The sequence below is a fragment of the Rana temporaria genome, chromosome 10 (genome assembly GCF_905171775.1).
Source record: "Rana temporaria chromosome 10, aRanTem1.1, whole genome shotgun sequence".
NCBI lineage: Eukaryota > Metazoa > Chordata > Amphibia > Anura > Ranidae > Rana > Rana temporaria.
In genome coordinates, this window is record NC_053498.1 from 112182687 (window position 1) to 112198168 (window position 15482).

The 15482-nt window shown below is 43.1% G+C and overlaps 1 protein-coding gene across 1 annotated transcript in view; it reads right to left on the bottom strand.

Annotated features, from left to right (window-relative positions):
• Positions 1 to 13852, bottom strand: part of LOC120915461 (placenta-expressed transcript 1 protein-like) — a 29735-nt gene extending 15883 nt beyond the window's left edge. Inside the window, exon 1 of the mRNA XM_040325997.1 lies at positions 13595 to 13852. Within this exon, the coding sequence (XP_040181931.1) occupies positions 13595 to 13775 (181 nt within the window). The 5' untranslated portion in view covers positions 13776 to 13852. The remainder of the gene's footprint in view (positions 1 to 13594) is intronic.
• Positions 13853 to 15482: the final 1630 nt, after the last annotated feature.

Consider the following 15482-nt stretch of genomic DNA (forward strand, 5'->3'; position numbering starts at 1 on the left):
ATTATCTAAAGAAAATGTGTTTTCAGGGTCGGCTCCGAAATGTCTGCCTATGATCTGTATGGAAGCCCCAGTGTGAGGGGGCGGAGATTTGTCATTGTAACAGTTTTGGAAATTACATATAAGCTGTGTGTTATACCATTAAAGTCTGTCTTGTTCCAGCAGTAAGCACTGACTCATGTGTGGCTTATTGGGCGATCGCAGGAATATCCCTCCTCGTGGAATATTGGGGTGATTTCCTTTATGGGGAGAAGGGAAGACTTTGACGGGGATATCATCATAATACCGTCACATGTACATCTGTCCTTCTGACGGAAGACCGCCTTTTGTTGAAGGGACATGCTGAAAACCAGCATGCGGTCAGCGCTGGCAGCCAATGGCCAATGCATTCCATGTATTTATGGACCTTGCTTTGTGCACTGGTCCAAATCATTTTGGGGGATCATGGTGTGAGGTTCTGGGGATTATGGTGTCTGCGCTTCTAGGAAAATAGTCCAAACATTCATTCTGGTATAGCTGCAAAGGGTGGGCCAACTCAATATTGAACCCTACGGACTAAGACTGGGATGCCATTAAAGTTCATATGCGTGTAAAGGCAGGCGTGCCAATACTTTTGGTAATATAGTGTATGTTTAAAATCTGAATTCTAGATAATAACCACTTCAATACAGGGCTTTTATACCCACCTCCATACCGGACCTATTCTGGCACTTCTCTCCTACATGTACAAATCATCATTCTTTTGCTATAAAATTACTCAGAACCCCCAAACGTTATATATGTTTTTTTAGCAGACACCCTAGGGAATAAAATTGCGGTCAGTGCAACTTTTTATCTTGCATGGTATTTGCGCAATAATTTTTCAAACGCCTTTTTTTGGAAAAAAATGGTTTCATGAATTAAAAAATAACAAAACAGTAAAGTTAGCCCAATTTGTTGTTAAAATATGAAAGATGATGTTACGCCGAGTAAATTGATACCTAACATGTCATGCGTTAAGAATAGTGTGTAACAGGTCCTCTTTATGGAGAGATGCGGGGTCAATAAGACCCCACATCTCTCCTCCAGGCTGGAAAGCATGAGATTGTGAAAAAAATTCACCGATCTCATGCTTACTAGCCGCAATCGCAAATGCTTACTAGATGTCATCACATCGCTTCCGGGCCTCCAATGGTCATAGAGATGACTGGTGAACATCTGGTCACCAGTCATCTCTATGTTTCCCATCTGGCGCTGGACGATTCTTTCTCCGGGCCCCGGAAGAGCCCGCAGAAGCACCGGATGGCGGCGGGAGAGGGGACTTGTGAACATACTGTAGTGTAGTGTGTATGGGGTCTAACCACTTGCCTCCCAAGCCTATTCTGACATTTCTCTCCTCCTATGTAAAAATTATGTTGTTTTTTTTTGTGCTAGAAAACTACTTAGAACCCTCAAACATGATACGTTTTAAGCAGAGACCATAGAGAATAAAATGGTGGATGTTGCATATTTTTATATCGTGAGATATTTGCTCAGTGGCTTTCAAACACAAATTTTCGGAAAAAAATACAATTGAATGTGTTTTAATGCGCACAAATAAATAAATATATATAATATCCTAAAGAGACAATATTTTTAATTTTAAAAAGAGTATGGAATAGTTAATACCCCATCAGGTCTTTTTTTCTTGCTATCTGTGTTTAAATTAGGTGATTTCCCTTCACTTTCTGTCCTATAGACGCAACAGGAAGTAATAGGAAATCTCTCTAAGGTATACATCTTCTTAGACAGTTGGCACTGGAACAAGCACCCCCATTGGAAGGTTTACCCTCTAATCCTGCTTTAGTTACAACCAAAATGTTGAATTTTACCTTGATTTTTACAATGGTCACCAAGAAAAATAGAGAGAGAGTGAATCTCTGCAGTGGGGACATAGACAGCAATAAAAATCTGACAGTCCAAACTGCTCCCCATTCTATCCAGGACTGCAGAATACATTTTGCCTTTCAATACAGTTTAAGTACTTGAAGACCGGCGTTTTCTGGCACTTTTCATTTACACTTTATGTATTTGTTTACTAGAAGACTACCTAGAACTATTTAGAACCCCCAAATTACGGCTTTGTATTGGTCTCTGACCAGCCGGCGGATGTGTCTGCTAGTAGCTCATTGTCTTCCGGTGGGATGGGAGAGCCAGAGAGAGCCGTAGAAAGCGGCAGGAGGGGGGAAGCCCCCTCCCGCTGCTTGTAATAGCAATCGAGTGGCTAGTTAGCTGCTCTGATTGCTATTACAAGAAAGCCTGAACGTTGCCTCTAAAAAAACAGTACAAGGATGCCTGCAGCTGCAGCACCCCGGTACAACCACTTGAAGTCAAATGATATACCAGTTACGTGATTTGGCAGCAAGTGGTTAAAGATAAACTCCATGGCCCGGATTCACAGTGGCGCATATTTATGCCGCCGTAGCATATCTCCTTTACGCTACGCCGATGCAGCGCAGAGAGGCAAGCACTGAATTCACAAAGCCAGTGCTTCCAAATCTGCGCTGGGTTTCCAAGGCTTAAGTCGGCGTAAGTGGAAGTGGGCGTGAGCCATGCTAATGAGGCGTGACCCCATGCCAATGATGGGCCGAGCGCCAGACAGATACGTATCGCCAACTGCGCATGCGCCGTCCCATGGGCGCACCTCAGTGCGCATGCTCACAATCACGTCGGAACAACTGCCTAAGATACGTCGGATCACTGCCTACGGCGTGAACGTAACCTACGCCTAGTCATATTCACGTCCTACGTAAACTACGTAAAATACGTCGGCTTGTGTTCCCTGGTGCAGCCCTTTGCATGGATGCTGCTGAGTTACACCTCCTTTATGGGGCATAACTTTACGCCGGACGTATGACTTTACGTCCGGACGGACGTACGTTCGTGAATCGGCGTATCTCCCTCATTTGCATATGTGAATAGAAAATCAATGGGAGCGCCAAATACGTCCAGCGTAAATATGGGCCCACTCTACGCCAGCGTAGGCAAGTTACGTTGGTCGGATGAAGCCTATTTTCAGGCGTATCTTAGTTTTGTGGGCACGGCGCACAGATACGACGGCACATATTTGCACTTACGCGGCGTATCTCGCTTATCGCGTATCTCGGCGTAAGTGCTTTGTGAATCCAGGCCCATGTATAGATATTTTATACATAGTTACATTGGTACAAGCTGACATCACGGCCCCACCTCTCCACCTTGTCCAATCACAGAATGCTTTGCATTTATTCAGAAATTGCAAAGTTGTCTCTAAATGATGTCTGTGCCAAGCGGCCAATCTCCTGCCTTTAGAATGCAGTCACATGGCATTGGACCCAGAAGCAAGTAGAGCTCACCAAAGTAATGGTGTCTCCTTCAGTGCTTTCAAGCTTCCAGGGGCATTGGCCAGGTATGGCATATGCATGGACCATTGTAACTTTGCATAACATCTCCAAACCTGAAATTCTTCTTTAACTTAGGACATAAACTAAGAACTGCTTTGTGAAAACTATCATCTTATGGTGGCTTTATTTTAAGTCAATACCTAAATCTACCGAGCCAAAGCTTCCTAACTGCTTATGTTATTATATAAACAGTAGGTAATGATAATAATTGTGCAATAATTGTGCAATGCGTCAGTGAATCTGCAATTAGTCCTGATCTAATGAAACATGTTTTGTTAATTATTAGTTATGGCAGCATTAGTAGTTACTGTAAATAGTATTAAAAGGGTTGTAAACCCTCAAGGTTTTTCACCTGCTATGCATTAAGGTGAAAAACCTTATAAACCTTAAAACCTTAAAAATGCACTTTTTATCTATCAAAAAGTGTTTCCCAGTGCTAAACCTTTCATCTGATTTCTAAATTGCTGCATTTGTAAATTCCAAAAGCCAATATGAAGAAATAGTAGTGGTAAAAAAAGCACTTGTGGGTTTAACCAATCTTATTTTTTTGTACAATTCTCCTTTAAGGGGGCGTGGCAAGGGGTGTGTCCTATGCCTACATATTTTGCTGATAGGTGTCCCTCATTCCCATCTCAGAAAGTTGGGAGGTATGGGACAGTGAGGAAGGTTTTTTTGTTCCAGGCTGATAAGACAGCCAAAATTTGAAGCACCGTCTCCCCCCCCACAGTTGCAGGAATGCCGGAAGCAGTGTGGCCGCTTTATGGGGGCAATAAATTTATTTGCCTCTCTGCCCAGTCCGCTCCAGAAGACTGGCGCTACACTAACAACGCAAACCGGTGGGGACTCTTTTTGTGCTGCCCCCCTGCAAAGTGCTGCTCTAGGCCTGGGCCTTTTTGGATACAGCGTTCGACCGCGTTCCATAAATTCTGGGGGCAAATCCCCTTGCAAGGTGTACCTTCCTTTGCAAAGAAAACAGCCTATTTGCCTTTAGTAAATCAATCTCAGTATCCTAAAGGTACCAGTCAATAATTGTGTCCTTATCACTCAGCTTGATAACAGTAGGGTTTAAAAATGATTGTATGCCATCCTTTGCAGAAGCCGACAAGCTGACTAATCTTGGTAGAATATTAGGTAATCAGAATGGAATTTCCAAGTCAATGTTTAACTCCTCCCTCCCCAAAAAGTTAAAATAAAACTAAAGCGAAAACTTTTTTTTTATTTTGGATAGAGTGGAGAATTTAGTATGTGGCGCAGACTTTTTTTTGGCTGGCCCGTGAACTACATACACTGATGGTAGTGACCTACATACACTGACCTACCTACACTGACCTACCTACACTGACCTACATACACTGACGGTAGTGACCTACATACACTGACCTACCTGACCTACATACATTGACAGTAGTGACCTACATACACTGATCTACCTGACCTACATACACTGACCTAACTGACATACACTGACCTACCTACACTGACGGTAGTGACCTATATACACTGACCTACCTACACTGACATACACTGACCTACCTACACTGACGGTGGTGACCTATATACACTGACCTACCTACACTGACCTACCTGACATACACTGACCTACCTTTACTGACCTACCTACACTGACGTTGGTGACCTATATACACTGACCTACCTACACTGACCTACCTGACATACACTGACCTACCTACACTGATCTACCTACACTGACGGAGGTGACCTATATACACTGACCTACCTACACTGACGGTAGTGACCTATATACTCTGACCTACCTACACTGACCTACATATACTGACATTTACATACACATTACACTGTCTGACCTACCTCAGCTCAGCAGTGTCACAGCAGGCAGTCAGTCATTCTGTCATAGGAGTAGCGGAGGAGGAGAGGAGAGCCGAGGAGCCTGGAGGAGAGCCTGAGGAGAGCCGACGAGGGGAGGAGAGGAGAGCCGCCCGCCCGAGCGGGCATGTTGCGCTTCGGCCGCATTTGTAATTCCCGCCTTCTGGAGTCTGCAGAACCTATGATGGACGTCACACGGCCCACGGTCACGGCATTGAACCAGTGGGACATCCATCATAGGCGTTACGCAGGCTCCAGAAAGCAGGACCTGCTATGTCACTCAGTAATATGGCAGGACTCTGCCACACTCGGCCGCACTCGGCCACATTCGGCTACATTCAGTGGCGCTCGGGATCAGATCGGTCCCAGCGCTCACCGCTAGCTCGGGGCTAACAATGGAGACCTGCCATTATGAGACTCTGGGTTTTTCGGGGTCACATTCGGGGCTTCAGCCCCCCCTAGCTACCCTCTCCCGATGCCCCTGGTGTGTGTGCATGTTCATATATACTGACAGCATGCGTAGAGCAGTGGACGGTGTCAGTATAGGGTAGAGGTTGGTGTCAGAAGGGCTGTAGACAGTGTCTGTAGTTTTTTTTATTATTTTATTTGTTATTATTTTTTTACAATATTTTTAAGAGCTCTGTTAGGGGGCTTTGGTGCAATATCAGGGGTCTAAACAGGGGGAATCTGCTCCACATAGGGTGATTAGGGTGTGTCCTGGCACACATGGCACACCCTGTGTGCATCCCTATGATTGCTATTCTGGTGACATTTGAAATTTGGGGATTTTCTCTTGCTTTTATTCCCATTGCAAAAGCTCTGCAGATTAAATAGAGACGGAATCACCCTAGTGGGGGTGCAGATAATAATGCAAACCTGACAAGGTTTCAATTTCACCACCATTCTATCCAAAAAATATTAAGAATTGTCTTTGGCTTGCATCAGCGATCTTTGAAAGGACATACACATACATGCACATGCATACTCGGCTGGTGTGAACATGCAAGGTTATGCTATATTAGTTCTAAAGAACCATCATATCCTTGGTTACTATCTTATGTATAGGGGTCCCTTAAAGGGTCACTAAAGGAATTTTTTTTTTTAGCTAAATAGCTTCCTTTACCTTACTGCAGTCCTGGTTTTATGTCCTCATTGTTCATTTTTGCTTTGATGTTGCTGTAATTTCTCTCTGTTCTGGACACTTCCTGGTTGTCTGTTTCCTGATCACCACAGTACTGGGAGATTTATCACTGTGGTGACTAATCAAGGAGGTGTGTCTAAAACCCCTCAGCACCAATCCAGTTTCGTTTTGCAAAACCTTCCCTGTCCTCTATTGGCTCTCTGGTTCTGTACATCAGAGAACCAGGAAACTGACACTCCTGCTCGCCCCCTCAAGAGGCTTTCTCCACACCAGGGAGAAAGCCTCGCATTACTGTGTGTAGTTACACACAGAAGAACAGGAAGTGAGGATTTCTCAGAAGAAATAAGGACATTTAAAAGCAAAATCAAAGGACGAGGTAAGTGAAGGAGGATTGCACTAGGGTAAAGGAAGCTATTTAGGAAAAACATGTTTTACCTTTACAACCCCTTGAAACTGTCTAGATGGTCCTGCAGGAAGCTCAAGCTTATTTTGAATATTTAAATAGTAGAGGAAATTAAATACAGTATTCCTTCTTCCCAAAGTAATTATATGACTTGTTTGCTTAAAGGGATTATTATCTCATATGAAATAAATGTCAGGAAGTACTGAAGTTATACATTTATATACAGCAAAACATATAAATCAATTTAGCATTGTATAAAACTGACAACTTTTATAACACATATGATCCTCCATAAAAAAACATCACTAAACTGAAAAAACATGGTCACTTTTTGATCAATACAAATATGGTAAACAGTATAAAGGCAATAAAGCATACGTAAAAAATAGAATTTTTCCTACAATATAACATATGGGAAATATATAGGCAGCTTCTCATCTGTACATTCAGGGCTCAAGTCCTGCGGGAACGCGTGGGAACGGAGTCCCTGCACTTTTTTCACAGCAGGAACGCAGTTCCCTTTGCAGGACTGAAGCAGCCGAGAGCAGCCGAGCCGCCCGAGCCAATCCTTGACTAAGCGGCGATGCCCAGCTCGAGTCACTGTCAGGGGCAGGCGAACCTTAGTAATCCTTTATGTTACTGGCCGCTTCCTGTAGATGGATTCATCGGGTAGTGTGCGGGTATTCCGTCACTTCCTCAATGCCAAAATGTCTCCTGGGAGCTTTTGTCATTGTTCCCAGGAGACATTGCGGAGGTCTGCCGTAAGTTTTTGCAGGATTTAGAAAGAAAGTTTAGAAACATGCGGTTTAGTAATTATGCATATGAGTGTATAATTTATATTTTTTTGGTGGGGGAGTGGATCTTGGGTGGGAGTTCCCACACTTTTTTCCTCAGGACTTGACCCCTGTGTACAGTAGTGTGCCACTGTGACTGAAATATTTTTGTGCCCAGTGAAAAGTAGAGTTAAGTCGAACACCCCCCCCCCCCTGGTTTGATTAACAACAGAACTCTCTCACAAAAGTTAGGACCCAAGACGCAAACCCTTTTAAAGTATATAGGACTCGAACTTGAAAAATCTAAAGTGCCCATTGTGAAGGCTTATATGAAAGTTATTGGCCAACAAAGGGGTATAAGGGCCTGGTGGGTACTGTCCTGGGGGACATGTATCAATGCAAAAAAAATAAAATGTTTTTACAGGTCCAGTGATTTTAATAATAAGTGAAACAATAAAAATTCCTCTAAATATAGTGCCTGGGGGGACCCCTTAGTCTGTCTGTAAAGTGGCACATCTGTATCATGTAATGAAACTGCTGCAACAAAACTGATATATATAAAGAAAAAAAATGACATTTAAATTACCAGCAATACACAAATGTTGAAAAAAATAAAACATCTGGGGGTCCCCCCCAATCCATACAAGGCCATTTGGGTCTGTTATTGGTTTTAAGGGGACCCCCACACCAAAATTTAAAAATAAAATGTCCCCCCCAATATCCACACTAGACCCTTATCCGAGCATGCAGCACGACAAGTCAGGAAAGAGGGGGATGAGCGAGCGCCGCCTCCTGAAAAATCTTAGGCCACATGTCCTCAATATGGGGGGGGGGTGCTTTAGGGTGGGGGGTGGGGGCCCTCCCTATGTGAATGAGTATGGGGTACTCATTCACCCAAAAATAATCCTTAATAAATATTAAAAAAAATGTCCCCTGTTGTAGACCCATTGTCAATCATGACATCCGCCGCACCACTGGAGCTGGAAAAAAACAAATGCTCTGCCCGTGAAGGCTGACTGACAAATACCTGCTCAGCCGTTTGACAGCTCTGAAATAGATGAGGCAGCCCTCAAAAAATCCACTCGCCTGCATGCATTTTGCAAGTGGATTTTGAGGGCTGGCTAGCTATTGGCTGCCTGGGAATGGGGGGGCGAGCACCAGTTGAATGAGAGTCTCCGTCTCCCAGCACATGCAGAGGGTAAGAGAAAGGAGGGCCGCCCAGCTTTCATTTCACATTGCTGTGTTCCCTGCTGCTCGCTGTCACATACAGCCCCTCCTCCTGGTCCCAGGACTTTGATAGATAGATCACTCGTCCAATCCTGGGACAGGCGATCTGTCACTCAAAGTTCCCTGGCCAGGGGACAGGGCTGTATGTGACGTTGAGCGGCGGGAACACAACAATTTAAATGAAAGCTGTTATCGCTGTGTTACCTGCGCTTTGATCATCCGGGGCGGCTCTCCTGTTCCTCTCCTCCCCTGCACAGATAGGCTGCATGGTGGACACAGGCTGCATGGTGGGCAGAGGCTGCATGGTGGACACAGGCTGCATGGTGGGCAGAGGCTGTATGGTGGGCACAGGCCGCATTGGTGGGCAGAGGCTGCATGGTGGGCACAGACTGCATTGGTGGGCACAGGCTGCATTGGTTAACACAGACAGGCTGAATTGTTAGGCATGGATACAGTTGTTGTTAATATTTATTTTTATAACTTAATTTTGTCTAAAAAATTTAAGTGTAATTTCATGACATAATGTATGAGGGCGTGAATAGAGGGGAATTAGGGGTGATGCAGGGTCGGGGTTGCGTGGGGCAACTTGAGGGCAGTACCCCTTGAGGGTTGGCTAGTAGCTCAGGACTTGACATTTTGAGCCCTTGATAAGGGGTGGGGCCACCTGGTGACATCATCCAGTGGCACCGCCCCCTTGTGACGTCACCAACCGAACATCCCGCTGAGCGTCCCTCAAATATGAGTGTTTGCCGGATGGGCCAACAGTATCAATCCTGATGCTACAACTGTTCTGAAGTAGTATCACACCTAGGACTAGAACTGTTCTACAATAGTATCACTCCGGGGACTACAGCTGTTCAAAAGTAGTATTACTCCTGAGACTATAACTGTTCTACAGTAGTATGATTCCTGGGACTACAACTGTCATACAGTAGTATCACACCTGATAATACAACTTTTTAACAATAGCATCACTCCTGGAGCTACAACTGACCTGTAGTTTGTCTCTTGGGGCTACAGCTATATAACAGTAATATCACTCCTGGGACTACAACTGTTCAACAGTAATATCACTCCTGGGGCTAGAACTGTTCTACAACATTTACATTCCTAGGACTAGAACCATTCTACAGTAGTATCACTCCTGGGACTACAACTGTTCCACAGCAGTCACACTCCTGGGGCTAGAACCATTTTACAGTCAAAAAAACGGTCACAAATAGTGAAATTGAGCCCTTTCACTCCTGAAAAACGCACGGTGCCATGCGGAGTCCCCCAGGGATCTCCTCTGTCGCCTGTTCTGTTCAATATCTACCTCCACCCTCTTTTTGAAATCATCAGTAACCAGAAGTTACTTTACCACTCTTATGCAGACGACACACAGCTGTATTTTCGCATCTGCAACAAAAAGGATCATTATCTCGAACTAGAGAAATGCCTTTCTTTAATAGAAAATTGGATGACAAAGAGTTATCTCAAACTCAACGGCTCTAAAACAGAACTTCTCCTGTTTCTAGCCAATCTAAAGATTCATCCTGCAACAACTTGGACCCCCTCGCCCATTCTGGGTCAAACCATCACCCCTAGCACCAAAGTCAAGTCATCTTTGACACTTACATGACAATGGATGCACAAATAGGGTCAGTAGTCAGGGGATCTCACCATCTACTGCGCCTACTACACAGACTCACTCCCTTTATCCCAAAAGAAGACATAGCAGTCGTGGTGGGAACAATTATCAACTCCAGACTTGACTATGCAAATGCCCTCTATCTTGGACTCCCAAAGTACCAAATCACTCGTCTGCAAGTCGTTCAAAATATGGCCGCTCGACTTGTGACTGGGAAAAAACATGGGAATCAATCTCACCTTCGTTGAGATCCCTTCATTGGTTGCCAGTAAAAGACAGAATCACTTTCAAGGCACTCTGTCTAACGCATAAGTGTATTCTGGGAAATGCCCCCCAATATCTATGCCAAAAACTAAAAGCTCACAACACCAATCGCGTTCTGCGATCCACCAATCAAAATCTACTCCAGATACCCAAAACCAGATACAAGTCCGAAGGAGAACGAAGATTTGCGGTCCAAGGACCCAGATTATGGAACGCTCTACCAACCAGCATCCGGTTGGAGGTTAACCACTTGGCCTTCAGGAGAAAGATCAAAACCCATCTCTTCTGAGGGCCCAGGGAATGGATACCAAGCGCCCAGAGGCGATTCAGTTCGCATGTGTTGCGCTATATAAATTTCTCACTCACTCACTCAGTATCACTCCTGGGACTACAACTGTTCAAAATGAGTATTACTCCTTAAACTACAACTGTTCCACAGAAGTAGGACTCCAGGGAATACATCTGTTCTATAGTAGTATTACTCCTAGAACTAGAACTGTTCTACAGTAAAATCATTACTGGGACTAGAACTGTTTTATAGTAGTCACACTCCTGGGACTTGAACTGCTTTACAGTAGTATCACTCCTGGAACTAGAACTGTTCTGTAGTAACATCACTCGTAGGACTACAACAGTATCAGCAGTATCACTAATAAAACTAGAACTGTTCTACAGTAGTATGATTCCTGGAACTACAACAGTTCTATAGTAGTATCACTTCTGGAACCACAACTGATCAACCATAGTATCAATACTAGAACTAGAACCGTTCTGCAGTATCATCACTCCTGGGACTACAACAGTTCTATAGTAGTATTACTCATGGGACCACAACTGTTCAACCATGGTATCAATACTAGAACTATGACCAGGGGCGGACTGACCATTGAGTCACTCGGGCAGTGCCATGCCACTAGGGGGCCCCATCAGGGTTGCCAGGCTCAGTAAAACCAGGGACAGTATGTAAAAATCTATGTTTTTTTTAGATCTGTCCCTGATATGTCCGAAACCGACATGCTTTTGATGTGAAAATCCCGAGATTTTAGCTGCCCCACCTCTGCACTGCCTCCTGGCGTGGTGGCCATCTGTAAGCCCAGGGGCCCCATAATCTTCTATTGCCCGGGGGCCCCATGAGTTGTCAGTCCGCCCCTAACAATGACCATTCTGCAGTATTATCACTCCTGGGACTACATCTGTTCTACAGTAATATCACTTCACAAACTAAAACTGGTCAACTGTTCAACAGGAAAATCCCTCCTGGGACTATGAACTATAAGAACCATAAGGCAATAACATGAGGTAGTTAAACAGAGCTATAATAGGGCTTTGATTAGATATATGGATAAACTTCAGCAGTATAATGGTGTGACCATTGTTCTGTTTAATGCTTGAAAAAAATTGTAGATAAAGTTACAATCACAAAAAATGGTTTTTGTTCAGCTGTTAATATCGTTACATTTATAGAATCACACTCATTTAATGATCAGAGCATCAAATCAGATATTCCTGGATAAATATTAGCAGTCTAAAAAGACCCCTCCCTCATAGTACTCAGGGAGTCCTGCAATGAGGATTAAGTTTGCCACACACGTTGCAATCTGACTGTACAATCTCCTTTAGAGTTAGCAACACCTATGTAGTTCAACTGCAGGCTTAATTAGATAAAAATGCATTAGATAGATTAGGAAAGACCTTTTTTGCTAAATCTATAGTAGTTTATACAGAGATACAATCAGATTGTAACATGTATAGTGAACCTTAGTCCCTCTTATGCCGCGTACACACGGTCGGTCCATCCGATGAGAATGGTCTGATGGACCGTTTTCATCGGTTAACCGATGAAGCTGACTGATGGTCAGTCGTGCCTACACACCATTGGTTAAAAAACTGATCGTGTCATAATGCGGTGACGTAAAACACAACGACGTGCTGAAAAAAACGAAGTTCCATGCTTCCAAGCATGCGTCAACTTGATTCTGAGCATGCGTGGATTTTTAACCGATGGTTGTGCTTACTAACGATCGTTTTTTTTTTCTATCGGTTAGGTATCCATCGGTTAAATTTAAAACAAGATTGCTTTTTTTTAACCTATGGATAAATAACCGATGGGGCCCACACACGATCGGTTTGGTCCGATGAAAATGGACCATCAGATCGTTCTCATCGGTTTGACCGATCGTGTGTACGTGGCATCAGTCAGTCTTATTCCTCTTGTTGCATTCTCAAATTTGCTCAGATAAGGAGAATACCCATCCAAATGTCTACAGCAGCTGGGTAATGCTGCAAAGTATACAATGTCGTACATCACTAGAATCTTTTTAAAAGTATTATTTTTTTTAACATATTTTTTCGATTTTCTAATGGTTAGTGGAGTCAAATCACGATCCTTTACAACTGCTGTGATGAGAAAATTCAAAGGGGCTGGATGAGATTTTGTTTCTAACTGTGAATGTGGCTTACATCGGGAACATTTGTACATATTGTAATGTGCGCGTTCTAGGCACAAAAGAAACCTGTTTGATACGTTTGGGATTCCACTAAAGTAAGAAGTCTGGGTGAAAATTGTTGGGGCGTTTGAACAAAATGAACTGCTTTAATAATCGCAAAATCTAATCCTCTGAACGCCATTTCAGGATTTCCGCACGAACATTGAAGTAAGATTCTACTGGTATATGGCCAGGTTAGGACACAGACCTTAGTGCCAAGGAACCCCCCCCCCCCCCGATCCCCCCCCAAAAAAATGATTTGTTAGGGTTACTCCACTTACAGACATTCACCTACATAACAGTTTTGGATGGCCTGAACCTCCTTTAAAGCATACAAGTGAGTAACCAAACCTGATCATGAAGTACCATGTATTGTTAGATATAACATATAATAATAATATACATAAAATAAAAAAAGTCAACTTACCGGTGTACTTTGTATTATTTGAAAGTTTTTCAGGAGAGACAGTCAAATTAAAGGCTGTGGTGCTGTTCCCAGCAGTATTTATTATTTGACATTGAGGATCTCCAGCGCAATTAATGCCCAAAATTGTGGATATGACCAGAGCCAGGAACAAAAGAAGGTTGGTAACTCCTGTGTGTGCCATTGGTAATGGGAGCTTATTCCTATGTAGTCAGCAAGCACACAAACACTGAGAAAATACAGGCTTGGGAAGAATCTACCTTATATCCAGCTGTTCTGATGCAAATTATTAAGGGTGGGACTAATAGCCAACTAGCACACTCATTTCATAAAGATTACACATTAACTATTAAACAAAGCACTGAATGCTATGGGGAAGTTATTATCTACACCATGACATATATTACTACAGTCTTTTATTATCCAACACCTGACTCTTCCCTTGAAGTTTACATACCATGGGACATACAGGTACAACTGATACAAAATAAGAAATAAATAAAGGGAACAGTAGAAGAGGAACAGCAAAAAACACATGTGTTTAAGTACAAGGAAACTCAATTACTAAAATGTAATTTGTACTTTAAGAGGTTAAAATTACAAAAGTAATTTTCAATCAGCTTTCATTAAAATAATAATGATCCCATCACAAAGGTCCTTGTTCAAACACTTCCTGTGATTGGGTGACAACTGTCATCCAATTGTGCTCCTGGGTTGTCGACCTGTCACATGGTGTAGATCAGAGGTCTCCAATCTTTTTAGTACAAGGGCCATATTGTATATTTTACAAATACATGAATAAACTTGAAATGAATTGTGACAGATGCAGCCAGGACAGGGGCTTTTGAAGAGGACTAGGGGCAATCCTCCTACCCACTGATTATGGCCCATGGAGTGAGCAGATCATTCTCTACTGATGGACAACAACTTAATGGATACTGAGAGCGTGGTTTGTACAGGTTAATAGTCAGAGGGGATATGGTGGCCCTCCTGCAGACTGGATTGCTCCTTCAAATGGGACAGAAATATCTATCAACAATATCCCTTAAAGGGGTTGTAAAGGTAGAAAAAAAAAAATAGCTTCCTTTACCTTAGTGCAGTCCTCCTTCACTTACCTCATCCTTCCATTTTGCTTTTACATGTCCTTATTTCTTCTGAGAAATCCTCACTTCCTGTTCTTCTATCTGTAACTCCACACAGTAATGCAAGGCTTTCTCCCTGGTGTGGAGTGTAAGTCAGGATGCTCTCTACGTTGCAGATAGAGAAAGGAGCTGTGTGTTAGTGGGCGTCCTGACTCTCCTGCTTGAGGGGGGAGGGGGCAAGCATGACACTCCACACCAGGGAGAAAGCCTTGCATTACGGTGGTGAGTTACAGACAGAAGAACAGGAAGTGAGGATTTCTCTGAAGAATTAGGGAAATTAAAAAGCAAAATCGAAGGATGAGGTAAGTGAAGGAGGACTGCACTAAGGTAAAGGAAGCTATTTAGGGAACCATGTTTTTACCTTTACAACCCCTTTTAAGAAATCTATGAAGATAAACTATTATTAAAATACACAAAAAGAAAAGTATAATGCCGTTTGATAAATTGAAGTAGTACTGAGAAAAAACATCTTGTCGAGCTGTCCAGTGCTGACCAAGTGTTCTTACAGGATTAAAAAAGAATTCAATGTGTGCAACCCAAAAACTAAAAAATTATATATAGCCAGTGTTGCACCTTGAAACTTCCTTAGCGTAACCTTTTTAGCCTTTTTTACAGCTACTGTAAAATCTGTTATCAGGTTTACAGGGTCAATGGCATTTACTTTAGTATGGTGGCAATGCTGGGAACAGCTTGCAATGCAGCAATGGCGTCATCAACTTCAAGACTATAGACTGATGTGGAAGAACACA